General features: G+C 55.8%; 1 protein-coding gene across 1 annotated transcript in view; it reads right to left on the minus strand.

Moving 5' to 3' along the window:
* Positions 1-18,598, minus strand: part of NPLOC4 (NPL4 homolog, ubiquitin recognition factor) — a 60,611-nt gene that overhangs the window by 20,921 nt on the left and 21,092 nt on the right. The window contains exons 7-12 of the mRNA XM_080825472.1: positions 16,802-16,925; positions 15,781-15,960; positions 12,453-12,539; positions 10,003-10,074; positions 9,256-9,382; positions 4,028-4,188 (exon numbers count right to left, since the gene is read on the minus strand). Of these exons, the coding sequence (XP_080681598.1) occupies positions 4,028-4,188; positions 9,256-9,382; positions 10,003-10,074; positions 12,453-12,539; positions 15,781-15,960; positions 16,802-16,925 (751 nt within the window). The remainder of the gene's footprint in view (positions 1-4,027; positions 4,189-9,255; positions 9,383-10,002; positions 10,075-12,452; positions 12,540-15,780; positions 15,961-16,801; positions 16,926-18,598) is intronic.

Genomic DNA, 18,598 nt, shown 5'->3' on the forward strand with positions numbered 1-18,598 from the left:
CACGTGGCGTGGTCGCATCAGGCACTCGCACAGACACAAAGCAGATGCGTGACTGCCAGGAGTCCCGGGACGGGCAGCTAAGGTGCGCGGGGTCTCCATTTGGGGGACAAAAGTGTTCTGAAATCAGACGCGGGCCCGTGAATATGGGTGAATCGTACTGGACGTGAGTCACACCTCATAAACGCCACTGAGACACCTGACTTGGGGGGCACCTGGGTGGCACAGCTGGCTGAGCATCTAGCTCAGGTCACGGTCTCAGGGCCATGGGATCAAGCCCCGCATGGGGTTCCGAACTCGGGGGCGGAGTCTGCTTGGGATTCTCTCTCCCTCTCCCTCTGCCTCCAGTCCCTCCCTCTGCTTTCTCCCTCCCTCTCTCAAATAAATAAACCTTTAAAAAAACATTTAGCCTGACTGTTGACTGAAGAAGTACATGAAAAAGGCACCCGGGACCACCACTCACTGAGGGTGAGGGCGCAGCAACAGGGACGCTCCCTGACTGCGGGCACCTGGTGGGAAGAAACCCCCAGGTCCCACCGCCTCCCAGTTCCACGCCTTGGCGCCTGCCCGGCCTCCAGGACCCAAAGGTGTTCGCACACGCACGCCAGGATGCGGGGACCAGAGCTTGACAGCTGAGCGACCCGTAGAAGCACAACCCTGCAGACCACCGGCGGCCCCGGCAAGGGGCGCAGCTTCCCATCGGTGGAAACAAACACGCCGGGACTCTGCACAGCCAGGGGCGCGGCGCGGGACCGTGAGGGACAGCCGCACAGCAAACCACACCGTGCCGGCCCCACTGCACCACGTCGACACACAGTACACGAGGAGACACACAAGTGGCACGCGTAAGAAAAACCAAAGAATGACAAGCCTGTCAGAAGGGGCTCCCTAGGACTTCTATAGCAATGATAATTGCCTTTTTTTTTCCTCTTGTAGAATTTTATTTATTTGAGAGAGAGTGTGAGCACACGCATGTGCACTAGCATGGGGAGGGGCTGAAGGAGACGGACAAACAGGTCCCCCACTACAGGGAAGCTGGACTCAGACTCAGGGCTCAACCCCAGGACCCTGGGATCCTGACCTGAGCCACCCAGGTGCCCTACCAGCTGCATTTTAAAAGCTGTTAGAGGGGCACCTGGGTGGCTCAGTCCATGAAGCGTCTGTTTTCGCCTTGGGTCGTGATCCCAGAGTCCTGGGGTCAAGCCCCGCATCACGCTCTCTGCTCAGTGGGGAGTCTGTTTCTCCCTCTCCCTCTGCCCCCTCCCCTGCTTAAGTTCCCTCTCTCACTGTCTCTGTCAAATAAGTAAATAAAATCTTTAAAAAATAAAAAAACATATGGGGCACCTGGGTGGCTCAGTGGGTTGAGCGTCTGCCTTCGGCTCAGGTCCTGATTTCAGGGGCCTGGGATCGAGCCCTGCATCAGGCTCTCTGCTTGGTGGGGAGCCTGCTTCCCTCTCCCCCTCTGCCTGCCTCTCTGCCTGCTTGTGATCTCTGTCAAATAAATAAATAAAGTCTTTAAAATAAATAAAGCAAACAAAAGCCGTTGGAGAGCTGTGGGCGTAAGGGCGGCAAGGCGGCAGCGTCAGATCCCCAGGGGCTGCCTTCGGGCACCTGCCGCGGAGCGGAGCCACCATGGGAGGGCGCGGGCAGAGCCTTGCTCGCGGGCGTGCGCTGGGCTGCCCGACGTGGCACGGGGCATGGAGCGGCCCCTGCCGTCTCACGGAGCAGGCGCCCCTCGTCGCGCTGCCGTGCTGGGGCGTCACGAGCGCGTGCGTTCTCAGACGGCAGGTCTGTGCGGCCCAGCAGAGCGCAGCGATGTCGGTGCCACTTTCCCAACAGCACGGACTTACTTCCTGTCTCTGGGCCACATGCTGGTGCTTCCTGCATCATTTCCACCTTGTTACTACCCTCGCTGGGGGGCCTGTGAGCAGTAATCTCTGATGTTCCATAAACTTGCCGATGAGGGGCAGCAGCAGGGCTGGAGAGGGCTGATTCTGGGAGAAGCTCTCCAGTGGGTGAACGGCCCTCAGCGCCGCACGCTACAGAGGACTCGGTTGTGAAAGGAACAGGCAATGCAGCAAACGTCACTGCCGTCACAGTTTAAAAACTTGCCACGGCCACGCCGGCCTTCAGCGGGAGCCACCCCGCTCAGTCAGCAGCCGTCCACAGCGAAGCCAAAAACCGGACATCCGAAAAGCTCAGACGACGCTCAGCGTTTCTCGGCGGTGGGTATTTTAAGTTAAGGCGCGTGGTCCTTCAGACACCCTCCTCCTGCACGCTTACCTTCTGCCTGCAGCGGGAAACGAAACAAGTGCACCTGACCGGTCGCATCGCCGTGTCCGCGTCTGGAAGTGAGCCGGCGGCGTCTCTAGAGCCTGCCTGCACCTCGGGCACAAAGCAGCGTGGGCAGAAGGGCCTGGAAACCACAGAGCTGGGCAGCGAAAACCCCGACAGAGTGCCGAGTGACACTGAGGCCCTCCCCACGGCGGAGAGCACGAGGGGCTGCGAGTACCAGGTCCCTCCCTGGGGGAGGAGCACTGCTGCAGACGCAGAGCCCTCTGCACAGGGCTGGGGTTTCAAACACACAGCCACTCTCCTGTCAGATGATGCACAATTCCTGCGGTACACGGGGTGGAACGTCCAGGTGTTGAAACTGCACGAGGCGGCAGCCGAGCTGGAGACTTCTTAAGGACAAACAATGGATCTCCCAGCGTTTCAGGGACAAGGAGACACAAGAGCAAAGTCTGGAGGCTACACTCCAGAGAAAGGCAAGAGTCAGCAGCAGACGGAGTCCCACACAGGCGCGAATCGGGCCTGATCCAGCTAAGTACACCGCCGATGCAGCGGGCAGTCCATCAGCCCACCGCCCCACCGGAGGAAGGAGCGGCCCCCTCTGGCGGCAAGGTCCCTCCGGGCCTGTGGCTTTTTAATACGCCATGACCAGCACACACCAAAAACTTCCCAAACCCCTGAAGAAAAGACAGACGATACAAAGAAAGAACAGGCAATAGCTGCAAACCCACAGATGATCCAAGTGCTGGACACAAAGGTCTCAAAACACCAGGAGCACAACCCATCATCAGAAGGGAACAAGTCGACCCATCAAAACTGACCCAGAAATGACAGACCGAGCTACAGATGAGGACACTGGGACGTTCATCTTAACTGCCCCGCACATGTGCCCGTGGTCGAGTGTAGACACGTGAGCACCAGGTGAAAGCCGCGGCAGCGACAGCCTCAGCGCCCGGGCCACAAGGGCCGCGGGCCAGCAGCGGTCACAGCCCAGACGCCACACAAGTCAGGACCACACAAGTCAGGACGTACAGGCTGCGAAACTCTGCGATGCAGACTACTCAAAATGAAGCACAGAAAGAAAAAAAAATGACAAGAAGCCAGGGTGGCTCAGTCAGTGAAGCGTCTGCCTTCGGCTTAGGTCATGGCCTCGGGGTCCTGGGATCGAGTCCCACATGGGGCTCCCTGCTCAGCGGGGAGCCTGCTTCCCCCTCTCCCTCTACTGCTTCCCCTGCTCGTGCTCTCTCTTGCTGTCTCTCTCTTCTCTCAAATACATACATAAAATCTTAAAAACAAGACCAACGCGCACAGACTGAAACCGCGTGGACGGACCATCAGCTGCAGGGCAGCTGCAAGCAGCTGCACACACGGGGCCCCCCCGGAGCAGGACGACGACGACAAACCCACCGAAACCAAACACCAAAAAGATGCCGAACGCCCAGAACCCTCAGAATTCGAAACACGGTCCTGGAACATCTCCCGGCCTCCTCCCTAGGGCCGTGGGTAAGACAGGAACCCGTGAGGTCCTTATGTTCAGACACGGAAACGGCGTCTGTGCTGCAACGGCTGAGCCAGCGCCCCGGCCCTAGCCCCGCGGTCCGGCTGCTGGAGAGAAGCCGCGCACGTGCTCCGGAAGGCCCTCGCCCACGAGGTGCGCTCAGAGCCGCCAGAGTCGGACCCCGGTCGGTGCTCGCACCATTCTCCGGCCGCGACTCTCTCGGCCCCGCGGCGTTCTCACCTTATAGAACACGTCGGGCACGTACTGCTCGCTGCTGGACTCCTTGGCGTAGCCGAGCTCGGGGGCGTCCTTGCAGGGCAGCAGGCACTCGTCGCGGACCAGCGCCATGCACTGATTGGACACCTGGTACCCTTCGAAGTGGACCTGGTTGTCGGGACCACCTGCGCAAGAGAGACCTTCATGGAGGGAGGCCGCCAGAGGAGGTTCGAGTCAAGTCTGCGTCTGTTACTTCTCCCCTCAGACCCACAAAACAAATGAGCTCGCAGGAGTCTGTCCTGGGTAAGAGTTCGAAGGCATCTGACGGCCACCTGACGAGTGACCTGAGCACGCGGCCTGGGAGGCGGGGCAGGGGGACGCACCCGAGGCTCCGCCAGCGCCTAGCATTAGCCCTGCCGGTGCGCCGAGCAGCGGAGCACCAGGGGCGGAATGGCAGGCAGAGCCCCGCATCCCAACAACCCTCTGTTCGGGAGCGGACGGAGCGGGGCGATGGCGATGGACGGGACAAATGGCAAAAACGAGGCCAGCGTTTGTACCGTGGTCCCTACCCCGCAGACGCCCGCACCGCCGCCCCACCGTCTTCCAGCACCCATTCGGGCGCTGCAGACACTGCCCCAGAGCCGGGCACTGCCCCGGTGTGCCTCTCACCCCGAGCTCTGTCGTCCCACCACAAAACCTCCAGTGGAACTTCAGATTAGGGACACGGACGGTGCCAAAGCTGCTGAGGGGGAATCATCCAGTAAGTTCGACGGAGCAGGCCCCTGGCTGAGACGGGATCCTGAAAGCAGGACGGCACCCTGGGGATGGTGGGCCCCGAGCCTCTGGAAGAGGGAAGACCACCTGGCGCGGACGGCGGACTCCCTCCGCCACCTGCGCCGTCGGGTGAGGCTCTGACGATGCTAACGTCTGCTATCATTTCCGCCTTGAGAGAATTAAGAAAACCCCGCAACAACTCTTAGTTTCTTTGACAAAAACAAAATACTGATCAGGGAATAGAAATTTCTTCTGGCTTTCAAACACGTACCAGAAACCAGACCTGGTGGCCAAACAGAGAATGTGAAAGGCGGGGGCAGAACAGCCTGAGAGGGGACAAGCCAGGGGCCTGCCCTCTGTTCGGCTTCGCACACTGGAGACCGACCGTGGCCGGCTTCCAGAAGCCCAAGCGGACGAGCAAGTGCAGGGTCTCTGGCCCTCACGCACGTGCTCAGGGGAGCTGGCCACAACCACTGTCTAACGTTGAGGCCGCGGACGCAGGGCGCCTCTCTCTGGTGCGCTTGGGGTTAGGGACATGTCACGCACCACAGAGGAGTACACTGGGTGCGAAGGAGCAGTGGGGAAGGGGGGGAAGGAGTCTGGTGGGGCCGCCCACCCCTCCAAGTGTGCACCTGGCTCTTGTTTGACTTCAGGCATTGTAAATTTGCACCGGTTTTTTTTTTTTAAGGATTTTATTTATTCAGTGGACAGAGAGAGACACAGCGAGAGAGGAAACACAGCAGGGGGAGTGGGAGAGGGAGAAGCAGGCCTCCCACTGAACAGGGAGCCGGATGCGGGGCTCCATCCCAGGACCCTGGGATCACGACCTGAGCCGAAGCAGACGCTTAACGACTGAGCCCCCCAAGCACTCCACCCTGGCTTTTAGATTTAGCATTAAAGTGTCATAAGAGAAAAACACTTGGCCTTTGAAAAACAGAGAAAAACAGAAAACAGTAGTTGTAAAATTGAAGGCTGGTTTAAAACAAACAAACCAGCAGGGGTCCCTGAGTGGCTCAGTCAGGTAAGTGTCTGACTCTTGGTTTCAGCGCAGGTCAGGATCGCAGGGCGTGGAATCTGCTGGACTCTCGCTCTCTTCCTCTATGCCCCTCCCCACACGTGCTCTCTCGCTCGCTCTCTCAAATAATGATCTTTTTTAAAGGCACAATTTAAAAAAAAGCAAAATTAATCCAAATGGATAGTCTCCAAAGGTAGATTCAATGAGAGGAACCGTAAGCCGCCCTTTCCCGTGTGGAGAAGCAGGACAGCAAGCCCTCCTGGGTTTCTTTATCCTTTCCAGAAATCCCACACTGGCTGGGCTGTCGAGGCAGTGGGACAAGCTAACAATAGGACTGTTCCCTTCTCAAGTCATCAATCTGCCAAGGAAAGCTGCACGTGGGAGGAAAGGGCCCGTAGCAGCAGCACGCGGGACCTGGGATGCCGCCCCGGGAGGGGATGCTCACGGCCCAGAGACGTGGGTGGCCAGCCCGCTGAGACACGGAGAGGCCAGCACCGGGGCAGGGAGTTTAAACGTAGGCTCCGTGATGCACTCCCCTTCCCCGGACCCTTCGAGCTCCCACACGATCGTGACGCTCCTCCTCCACAGGTCTCCCACTAGAGCTGCTCTTGGCAGGGAGAGGCGGGGGGGGGGGGGGGGGGCCTGTGGCTTCGCAGCAGCTCAGGGAGCTGTGAGCACGGCGCAGGGAGAAGTACCATAAACCCCGGATGCAGCAGTCAGTCTCCTGGGAGCGGGCCCCCCCCCCCCCCACACACACAGGCCTGCTCCTTCTCAGCCCATCAGGGACTCAGGGACGGGGCACGGCAAGCACAGTTCCAACAGCTCCACGGGGCAGGGGCACGTTCCTGGTCAAGAACCACTGACACAGGGGGACAGCACACTTTGTCTGGAGGTCCACGATGTGCGACGCTGTGGATGGCCGCCCCTGGGAGCCCGGGAGAACTGCAAGCCTGAGCTCATCACAGGGCTCACTGAGGGGGGGCGTCAGCAGAGAAATGCAGGGACCCCAACGGCACATCTTACTGTAAGTTATTTACTATCTCTGGATCTGAAGCCTTTCAGTAAAGTGGCGATTCTGAAGGAAAAACCCCACAGATGATCTACACTCTCCAACCTCCCAACAAGAGGTATGAGTCAGTGACTGAAGGTTTGGGCAGCCCCAAGCAGAAACTATTTATAATCCTCAAAACGTGCCAGTACTCCTTTGGCGCACCGAATAACTCCCCACAGACAAAGTACTTAAAAGTACTTTAAGTACTTTAAGTACCAGACGGCAGTTCCGGAATCCGTGGAAGTAATTTCTGATTTGCCCTCAATGACGGGGCCCTGGGCCAGGGGGGGTGGGAAGGGACCTGCCAGCCGGAATGCAGGAGGTCAGGCAACACCGCTTGGGGTGCTTGGGGGACTCCCATACAACAAAGGACCATTCCACGTCCCACACAACCTTGAACGTGCCTGCATGCTCTTATAGGCAAAAACCCCCCTTTATGAACTCAGAATCAACTGTATTTTAGGGACACCTGGGTGGCTCAGCTAAGCGTCTACCTTCGGCTCGGGTCACAACCCCAGGGTCCTGGGACTGAGCCCCAAATCAGGCTCCCTGCTCAGTGTACAGCCTGTTTCTCCTTCTCCTTCTGCCTGCCACTCCCCCTACCTGGGCTCTCTGGCGCTCTCTCTCTCAAACGAATAAGTAAAATCTTTAAAACAAAAACAAAAAAGGATTGTGATCCCAGGGTCCTGGGATCGAGTCCTGTGTCAGCGGGGAGTCTGCTTCTCCCTCTCCCTCATGATTGCTCTCTAATAAATAAAATCTTTACAACAAAGAAGAAGAATTAGCCATTTTTTACATGTGAGCACAAACACCAATGCTCAGTTTGAATCCACGGTGAATTCTCTAGGAGAGGGACACCAAGCTGGCGGACGGGAGGCGGCGTGTTGAGCTCAGAGCTTCCCGGAGGCTCGATGAGCGTCTCAGGAAAGCCTGGCACTGGCACCGGCACCAGGGAGGCCGGCACGCAGCTGGCCGCTCCGGCTCAGTCGCTGTGCTGTCTGTCCCAGCGGGCGGCAGTCCCCGGGCCCTGGTGAGCGGAAGCAGGCTGCTCTGTGCTACGGCTGGGTGGCCCCTCTGTTCCTCTGCTACATTCACACGAGCAGGGAGGTGTGTCACCTGTGAGTTTCCCACTCCACAGACAGTACAGGGTACCGCAAAGCATCCCGAACGAGGGGGGTTTCCGAAGTGGGTGTCTGACAGGTTTGAGAACCGCCAGTCTAAGCAACCGTACCCAGAACACGTGCCTCCTGTGCTGTGGAAAGTGAAAAGGGAACGCGTTTCTCCCCTTGGTCAGGTAAGGAGCAGGTGCAGCGAATTCCGAATGCCGCGACGAGCGCTCCTCCCTGTCCCCTCCCCGATGTCCGGTCCGAGCTGCTCTCCCCGGCTGTCCTCACAGAACCACCCCACGCCGAGGAACTACTTTCCCGTAACCCTGGTCAACACTCCCACCCACTCCCCTAAGTACTGGGCCCGACAGCAGTGCCAGGAAAACAAACCGACGCAACGGATTCCCACCGGCCGTGAGAGATGCTGCCGCTGCCTCTCCCGCCTCAGAAGAGCGCTCGTTTCAAAAAGAAAGGGACCGTCAGTCAAAATGGATCTTAGGAATTCAGGCAGTTTCTCTTCGTGGTTCTCACGACAGTCCCCTCGATGGCATTAAGAGGGGATCCAGTCACTTACTAACATGTCTGGGCTCCCTGCGGACTGGTGTTTGTTAAACTGGGGGAGCTCTCGACAGACCTAGGGGAAGGACGGCGAACGTGAACGGACTGGGTCTCCGGCTCAGCAAGAGCAGAAACCAGGTCCTCACGGGACCCAAGTTAGTGTTTACTTTAAAAAATTAGCAAATAGACGATGATTTCACAAGTTGTTCTCCGAGTTTAAAATTCCTCTTCTTTTTAAATTGTAAAGTCCTACGACCATTGTTTTTTTCTAAGATAACAGGCCAAGCATATTATCAAAGATTTGATGGCACCTTCTTACAGGCCACAATTTTTTACGATGTAGTTATAACGTACGTGACATGGAATCCCACACACGCGTCCTCTCTCCCCACACACACACCCTCAGAAATGGTCTTAAAATGACTCGCACTCATAATGTCAAAAATAAGGAACAAACAGTAAATCCTTTCCTCCTACAGAGCCAGAGAGTCGTCTTCAGTTACCGGAAAGGGCGAAGACAGCCCCGAGCTAAGATCCAGACTCAAGCTGACTTCGCCTTAGAACGTGACTGGATGAGAGAAGGGCTATACTGAGCCCCTGATCCTAGTGGTTTTGCGGGCGATGCAGCGAGTTCAGGATTTTTACCATAAAACAGAAAGCGGAATCCGTGTCCCAGGGGCACATTAAGAAAATCTCTAGTAGCTAAGTTAAGAATGAAACTCTACCAAAAGAGGAACAGAGCGCATACCTGTAGCCACCGCAGTGACGAACTTGGAGCCAAAATGTCCGTCCGGAGAGAGTCGACATATGTTAGGGTGCTTATTCTGGAAGTCTCCTGCAGTGATACATTCTTCCGAACTCAGGAAATAGGTGTCCTAGGAAAAGAGAGCCGGCCTGTCAAGTTTTACAGCATCACGTGGAGATATAGTCCTATTTCTTTAGAAAACACCAAGGACTAAACTGTGGCCTGTCAACACTGCACGAAACAGACACCCACAGTCCCTAGCTGTGACAGGCCCCTCCTCTCCCACCACAGATAACAAGACCAGAACCATCCGGCACCCACCCCCATGGGCTGACCTCCAAAAAACACCAGGGGCTGAAGGCCGGGGGGTGGGGGTGCTGTTCTACAAGTCACAATCAACAGACCCACCCTCAATTTATCAAATTAAGTGTTGAAAATAATTTCATCTAAAAGCCAGGATGAGGGCACCTGGATGGCTCAGTCGTTAAGCCTCTGCCTTCGGCTTAGGTCATGATCCCAGGGTCCTGGGATCGAGCCCCGCACTGGGCTCTCTGCTGCTCCCCTTACTTGTGCGTGCACGTGCGCTTTCTCTCCCTCCCTCTGTGTCAAATAAATAAATAAAATCTTAAAAAAAAAAAAAAAGCCGGGATGAGCTGGGCAGAGCCACCCTGCCAGCACTGAGCCGGAGCTGGCTTAGAACCAAGCTGCAGGCTGAGCTAAGTGGGCACTGGGCACTCCGTCCGATCTCACCTTATTGCGGCTGTATCTGACGGTGCCCTTCCGGGTGTCTTCTGAGACAAGGTCTGTAAATATCCAGCCAACCTGCAGGAAAAGTATCCTCTGAGCCTCTCTCTGAAGCAGGTGATGAACGTTTTCTGGCCTCTGCTCAGAGGCCTTAAGAGCATTTCCGTAAGAGATTCCCGTGACCCAATTTTTTCTAGGCGAGTCAGATCCTCTGCTAAGCTACCAGGGCTTTCAAAGTCCACCCGGCTGAAAACGGCCACCGTCCTCTTGCGCTGCTGGACCGCAGGCGATGGTGCACGAGCAGAGCTCGTCACGTTGTTAGAAGCCCCATGGCAGCAACTCTGTACCCAGCTCCGTCCTGGGTTCAGGGGGAACCCCAGAGCGAACAAGATTAACCGAATCCCTACACCCCAAAGAGGAAGACAGACAACGAGTGAACAGAAAGAGACAATGCTATTTCGGACGCTAAGGCTTTATCCATGAGGTAAGAAAACGGACTCCCTAGAAGACTCGGAAAATAAGGACGACCGCCACGGAGTCCTCACCCAGTCCTCTGCGCTCCGCTACAGGACTGAGGAGAGCAGGCAAGGGCACGAGGAGCTGAAAGCCCATCACTACGGCGCCCTCAATGCCAGTCCCGGGCACCTGTCTGTCTGGTGCTCTGCGGTCCCTAGCCCTCCTGAACTAGAACCGGGCTGCGAGGTTTATGAGTGGGGCTGGATCCCGGGGACACATCCTTTGGAGAAGTGACGTGGTGCCCATGACCTGTCCGGCAGACCCTTGATACAAAACTCTTCAAACCCATCTCCTGCACACAAGACCACGCCAACGTGGAGAACTTCATTTTCTTCAAAAATACCCAAGCAAACAAAAAGCCCATGGAGGACGCAGCGAAGAAACGGAGACCTATGGCGTGAACGGACGGAAGCGGCGAGCAGAGCAGAGCCAGGCCTCAATCACTTGGAGATCTATTACAACTACAGCAATCATAAACTGTACATTTAAAACAAAGGTCCAAAAGTTACACTAACTTCCCTTTTGAACAAGAGAAATGTCAAAAACTTAAACCAAAACATGACCCTAAATCAAGACGCTGATTCCTGGGGCACCTGGTGGCTCAGTCGGTTGAGTCTACCACCCCTGACCTCAGCTCAGGTCATGACCTCATGGAGTGTGAGTCCAAACCCCACAATGGGCTCTGCCTTGGGCTCCACACTGGGTGTGGCACCTACTTAAAAAAAAAAGATGCCGATTCCTTACTAGAAACAATAGGACTGTGTTTCTTAAACCTTTTGTTAAAATGACATTGCTCTACAAGCCCCTAGACTTAGAAACACATTCCCTATTTTCCATGTTTATCTACAGGAGTTCATTTCTGACTGTCTAAGTTGATTAACAAATAAAGGATACAACTTAGGGGGCGCCTGGGTGGCTCAGTCAGTTAAGCGTCTGCCTTCACTTCTCCCTCTCCCTCTGCCTGCTGCTCCCCCTGCTTGTGCTCTCTCTGTCCAATAAATACATAAAATCTTTTTTTTAAAAAAAGGATAAAACTTGCATAGCTATGAACATCAAAATTCTAAGAGGTATTCAAATTCACATTCCAGGGGCGCCGGGGTGGCTCAGTGGATTAAAGCCTCTGCCTTCGGCTCGGGTCATGATCTTGGGGTCCAAGGATCGAGCCCCGCATTGGGCTCTCTGCTCAGCGGGGAGCCTGCTTCCTCCTCTCTCTCTGCCTGCCTCTCTACCTACTTGTGATGTGTCAAATAAATAAATAAAATCTTTAAAAAAAAAACAAAAAACCAAATTCACATTTCATATTTACCTGTAGAAACCCTTCTGTGAAGTTCCTGGGAGCTCCACCAAGGACATGACACAAACCAGATCAACAGACTCAAAACAAAAGGTCTTCCCTGTCTTCTAACTGCCCAGCAAAACTAGGAAACCTCCCAGGCTCAGACACCTAAATTAGCAACAGGAAATCCAGAGATGACGGAAGAGGGAGCGCCAGAGGTTCCAAGCGCCTGAGGCTAAAAAATGACCTGGGCGGCAAGGACGCATGAAGGGAGGGCTCCCACTAAGGGGCTGGGCCTGGTCCCCAGCAGCGAGGCTCCTTCCTGGGCAGGACAAGGGTCTGGCTCCCACCGCCTCTTTCTTTCACCCTCTGAAGCCATCCTCAGGAAGTGTGCCCAGCAGATGTCAACACAACAGCCCCAGCACAGGCATCATTTGTTTTCATTTTACTTTGAATCAGAGAAATATTCTAGTTCAAATCCGAGGAACGTAAGAGCTATGGCATCCGGAAGACACCAGCAGGCTTTACAATATGCTGGGCCTGCACCTGACCTCAAGCAGCTGGGAGTTCAGTCCCAGGCGAGGCCTGGCCATGCCACCCACCTGGATGTCCCCAAGAGAGAGCCCTGGTCCCCCCTTCAAAGGCCAGTAGAATGCCTCAGTACCTTCCTCAGGCCAAGCTTGGCAGCAATTTCATCCACCACCTCAGCTTTCGGGTCTTCCAGAAGCTCCAGGCTGTTCTGTGTGCCAATCTGTTAGGGCAGTAAAGGAAGAAGACTCAGAGGAGCCCAGAGCTACCCCACTCCGGTTCTGGCACCGCTCTACCCCTCGCTAAAATGGAGAATTACAGCAGCAGAAAAAGGCTGACATCCAGATAAAACACAGCCCGAGCCCTGCAAGCTTTGCCCCTTCTCAGGCTGCCTCGTGCTTTCCACTCAAGACTCGGAGGACAAGAAGATGGTGACACTCAGGCTGGCTCACATCACACCGTCTCGTCAAGTGTATGGTCGCTCTCAGGACTGAGGAAGGCCGTTCGCACATTTTTTTTGGTGGGTTCCTTCTGGGAAAGTCAGTTTCAAAACACCTTCGTGTAAACAGTTTCCTTCCAAAGAGGTTTGGGTACGTGAGCAAGAGTCCAGGGGCGAGGTGACCCCTGTCTCCGGGAAACAGGCTATCGGAGAGCGCGCGTGCGGCCCCTGCAGGGAGAGCGCCGGGCTTCCCAGGCGAGGCACGGAGTGGGGGAGGGCAGAGGAACGGAAAAGGGCCCTGCGGTCAGCCTCCTGCCGGCTGGCGGGCACAACACGGTGCTCGGGGCGGCAGGTGGGCTTGGACTCTGGCTTGTCTGCAGCCTAAACCGGCCCCAGGGCCCCGACTCCCCGCAGCGGACGGAGCGGGCTGGAGGCCTTCAGCCGCCCCGAAACGCAGCTCGAGGGTCACTGACAGAACCCCCCTGGCAGAAACCCTGGCCACAGGGACAGGAAGACGAAGGTAATCCCAAACCAAGCTATCCTAACTGGGTATATCCTCACAAATGAGGCAAATTCTGGCAAAACAAGCCGAGAACTTTCTGCTGCGGGGTACTGGCACTACGCAGGTGGGCAGAGCTCGGGTGGCATCGCGAGCGGAGAACCAGCCTAAGGGTCTGCTTGCAGGGCTGGCAGCGGCAGGAGCCTCGACTCCGAATGACCCGTGGGTTCCTGAGGTCAGTGGTTTCAACCTTCAGGAGTCCCGCGGCGGGAGCTCCGGGGATGCCGTTTGCAGTCTGGACGCCAGAGGTGTCTGCCTCCGTGTGTCACTCGCTCAGACTCCTGACACAACCGCTGAAACCCCTCGTGAGAGACCCCGTCTCCGAAACTGAACCCGCACACACCGCGCGGGGTCCAAGAGCCGCCCCGTTACAGAGCGCACCCGGCGCCCCGGCGGTTAGGCGATCCTGGCTCACGGGGTCTCCATCGACACCTGGCGTCTCCGTTTAATCGAACCACCCCAGGAGGCCCCCCTCCCCGCAAACACCTCCTCCACAGCTCTCGGGCAATACGGAAACTGGCAGAGGGCCGCACGCTGCGCTCAGAGTCTGCACGAACGCGGCCAGAGAGACCGCGGCACGCGCGCGAGCCACGGGCCGGCAGACCCCGGCTTTCCTAAGAAGGCGGCTGCCCAGGGCCTGAGTCGCCACGGGCAGTGGGCAGGGCACACGGCCAACGCAAGAAAGGCAGTGATGTGACTACCTGTGTGTTTGCTTATACTTTGAAAGCTTAAACTTTTGACGTCTACCTAAACATTCCAGAACGAGAGGGATAGGAGAAAGGGGGCACCTTATTCGTAGATCTGACTTTGGAAGCATGCCCATTTTTTTTTCTTTTCCAACATTTTAACTACAAATTTCAAACACAGCAAAGTTTAAAGAATTTCACAGTCAGGACCCACATACCTGCTATCTAGTTTCGGCCACAAACACTAACTACTCAACCGTCTCTGCCCCTCTCATCGCCTCACGCCCTCTTGGTTCTCTGTTGCCCAGCACAGTGAACTGCACACCAGAGCACCCCTCCCAGGTACGTCACCACCACATCACGGACCAGAAATCGGTGCTTATGGGGACACCCGGAGGGGCTCAGTCATTAAGCGCCTGCCTTCGGCTCAGCTCATGATCCCTGGTCCGGGGATCGAGCCCCACATCCGGCTCCCTGCTCAGCGGGGAGCCTGCTTCACCCTCTCCCGCTCCCCCTGCTTGTGTTCCCTCCCTTGCTCTCCGTCAGATAAATAAAATCTTAAAAAAAGAAAAAGAATTCAATGCTCATGGTTTCCACTCTTGTAATGAAAATATATAAGTATATATATGGGATATATACACATATACAAATCATACTGTATAAATATTTCATAGAATCATACAACAAAAATCCATATAGAAAATCAAGCCTGGGGGGCACCTGGGTGGCTCAGTGGGTTGAGCTGCTGCCTTCGGCTCAGGTCATGATCTCAGGGTCCTGGGATCGAGTCCCGCATCGGGCTCTCTGCTCAGCAGGGAGCCTGCTTCCCCCTCTCTCTCTCTCTCTGCCTGCCTCTCTGTCTACTTGTGATCTCTCTCTCTGTCAAATAAATAAATAAATAAATAAACAAATAAAAAAGAAAATCAAGCCTGGGACACGTGAGGGCTCGGTCGGCTAGGGAGTCTGCCTTCGGCTCAGGTCATAATCCCAGGCTCCTGGGATCAAGTCCGTGTGGGGACTCCTTGCTCAATGGAGAGCCTGCTTCTCCCCTGCCTGCAACTCCCCCTGCTTGTGCACATGCTCTCTCCCCCTCTGTGTCAAATAAATAAATAAAATCTTAAAAAAAAATCCTTAAATACCGAAAATAAAATATAAACGTGTTACCTAGGTAGTAGCACAGTCCTAAGAAGAGCACCTTCCGAGTGACTCTCAAACACAGTATGGCTGCTGGTCACTCATCAGACACAGCCCAAGGATCCTCCTCCTTCCACCAAAGACCCCCCAAAACGCTTGAACTGTTCCCAGCCCTACACTGGTGGCCACTCCAAGACAGTTGTGTGTGTGGCGCGGGGTAAAGGACACGAGCGACCCTGTGACCCTCTGGCTCCATTATTTCTGGGCCGGCTGACCACAGATGTGGGTGAAGGAGACAGATTACAAGGGAGGGCGCCATCCCTGTAGCGCTCTGGGCAACCGACAGCAGTGGGACCCAGCCACAGATTAAGATACTCCACCAGTGTTCAATTTACTGACACTGACGGAGTCCTTACTGGCAGGTAAGACAACGTCCTTCTGCTCTGGAGATGCACGTGGAAATACACAGGGGCCGTGAGCTTACCCTCCAAGAATGTGCGTGTGTGCGCCCGTGTGGACGAGACAGACAGACACGGCAAATGACAAAGCAGAGGATGTGAAATGAAGTCTGAAAGCAGAGGCCCACACGGCCTTCGGAGCTGGGCGACACAAAGGCCCGTGACCCGCGAGGCCGGCGCTTGCCTACCTGCGGAGGCTCATAAATGGCGGCTACTTCGGCCCTGATGCCGAGAGGAATGTCTTTGTGCTCTGTATACCGTCCGTACAGATACCCGAAATGCTGGTTCCCTGTCTTCCTCCAGAAGTCAAGGAAGCGATCGGCAACCGTGTGGTTCTCAAACATGATATTGTCCACGTGTCTGTATTTCTGTAGAGCAAGCAACGGGCTGATGAATGTACTCTGTTGGAAATAACGCATTTCTCTAGTATAAGCCACTCGTTAGTCTCCACCTAGCACTTTGCACGCTCACACACTCATTTTAAAATGTGCTCTGCCCTTAAGACCGTGTCAGATTCGGGGGGGGGGGGAGGGGGTGGTGGTGGTGGGATTCCTCAATAAGTTAATTCAAATTAATCTTACGGGACTTCACCTAAAATGCAGGTTTTCGCAATCTCTGGCACAGAAATTAGATTTCAAAAAGAAAGAGCAGGGAAGAGAAGAGAGCGAGAGCAGTTCCCAAGCAGTCACAAGGTGGTGGAGAGCTGTCTACAGAGCAGGCGCGGGCCAGCAGGCCACGGGAGGCGAGCGGAGGGACCCTTAAGGGCACAGAGAGCAGAGGGGAAGAGGCCAGAGTACTGCGTGCGCCTTTCCCTGGTCTCCGCCTCCTCGCAGAGCCCAGCTTCCTTCTCTACCTGGCCTGGACAGGTGCTCTGAGGGGCTCCAGGACACCGGATGCCAGCTCCCAGGGCCACTTAGAAGGAGAAGTACGACCCCGGAGCATTTTAAACAGTCACCAAGAAAGTCCTGCCTCCACAGAGCCGACAAATGTGAAAACAAAAGACCCCCCTCCACGCGTGCAACACCTAGCGACCTCAGCAGCAGCGTCTCCGGGACACGACCTGGAAACATACTCGGATGCACCACACCCAGGGCACTCGGCCAGCGGCGGCGCCCTCCAAGGAGGGCCTTGTCTGTAGATGTTCATTTCTGAGCCATAAGCCAAGTCTACGGCTCCCCGCGGTCTAGATGGCCACAGCGAACGTCTCACCTGTCTGTTCAGTGTGATGGCACTTGGCTGGCACTTGGTGCAGATGCCATTAGGCCACGGAAGGTGACCCTCGCACCCTGATTTAATCTTGCAACTGATGTTCTCCAGGGCGACAAATTTCCCCCTGAATAAGAAGAGGCAGCTTAATTAATTCGACATTCCAACAGTGAAAACTTCAGCAGGAGACTGGAAATCGCATGTGAAATGTCTTCTACCTCCAGAACAGAGCTCTGAGAAGCTAAGCACACGGCGGACAGCAGCGGGGGAAAGTGCTGAGAAGCGCTGTCACACGAACTTCTGTCCTGCACGCGGAGACTGTGCAGAAATACCTAACTGCTTCCCTATAAAAAGTCTCCATTTTCGATATCTGTCGCTAACACCCATGAACATTTTCAAGGATACTATTAAACGCCTATTAATCTAACCTGAGCCACTGAAAGGACACAAAATCTTATTTTAAGTTTCATTAACTTACCAGCAACACCTACAGTGCGATTCCAGTACTTATACGTCTGTAAAAAACTCTGAATCAAGGGAGAAAGCCTGATGAGGTTACCGCACAAAGGCATCTTCCCCGGCTTCTGGCGGAAATTCAGTCCGTCCAGCAAGGAAGCCGGGGTCCCACCTGATGTGGGGTGGGTGCGCACAGGTGCCTTCACCCTCTGCCAGTTTCCCACTCAAACGACAGTCCAGGAACTTGATCCTGTCTTCACAGGCCGACAGCATGCTGGCCTGCGGGCCCCTGGCAAGCAGTGACGGCCACCAGCCCTCACGGGACCAAGAGCTGCCAATGTGGCCCCATGGGATACTGCAGCCTAGACCCAGACTGGTGGAAGGCTGGCGGGTTTCAGCACAACGAATCCCTACTCGTTCCCTAGTCCAGAAAGCTGCATGGCTTATCCCACTGACAGGCAAGAATGGGTTTCTGGTAGGATTTTTTTCTCGTGGTCTAACTTTTAAAAAAGCCGTTTCAGGATGTCAGCAGGTTGTCAGAGAGAAACTATAATCAGGCCAACATGACATTCTGCACAAATGGTGCTGACTCAGGGTCAGCCGCCATCTCCTCCCGCTGCACTGACAGGAATCATAAAACCACGGTATGAAGTCCACTGCTCTCTGGGCAGGTGAACACGTAGTTATATAGTCAACAGAAAGGGGTCACACGGGGAAGTACCTGACGTGGGTTAAAAGCAATGAAATGCTCTCAGTCAGCCCCTCCCCCGCCACTGTCACAGCTCGCAAGCCGGGAGCCGAGAGACGGCCTGGCCGAGCCTGCTGAGGCGCCCGAGCCCCAGGCGTGGGTGGCGCCACGGCTTCAGGCCCCGCGCCGGGGGTGGTTGGCTCCAAAACCACCCGATAAAGAGGCAGGCTCCAGGGCAAACGGCTCCCGGGGGCTGCGGGACAAGTGGGCGGAGCTAACCGCGGGCGGTTCAGTTGTGCGGAAAAGCGGGGCGCGAGCTCTGACCACCATCACACCCGACCATCACATCCCCCGCCGGCACACACGGCTAAGCCGCCAGAGCACCACATCGCGGCGGCAAGGCCGGGAATGCTCCCCAGGGGCCTCCGCAGCGGCCGCTGCCAGCCGGGCCCCGGCCCGATGCCCTGGGCGTGCGGATGCCAAAAGGGCGACAGTCTCCACCCCCCTCTTCTCTAGAATCGGGGCAAAAGCCCAGACCCCGACCTTTGCTCTTCTCATTCCCGCGCTCACAGGCTCTCAGCAACACCCGCCAGACACACAAGAGCGACTTGGGTAGGCCACAGCCACGTCGGCACAGCCACGTCGGCACAGCCCGA

The sequence above is a fragment of the Martes martes genome (assembly GCF_963455335.1).
Source record: "Martes martes genome assembly, chromosome: 16".
Lineage (NCBI taxonomy): Eukaryota > Metazoa > Chordata > Mammalia > Carnivora > Mustelidae > Martes > Martes martes.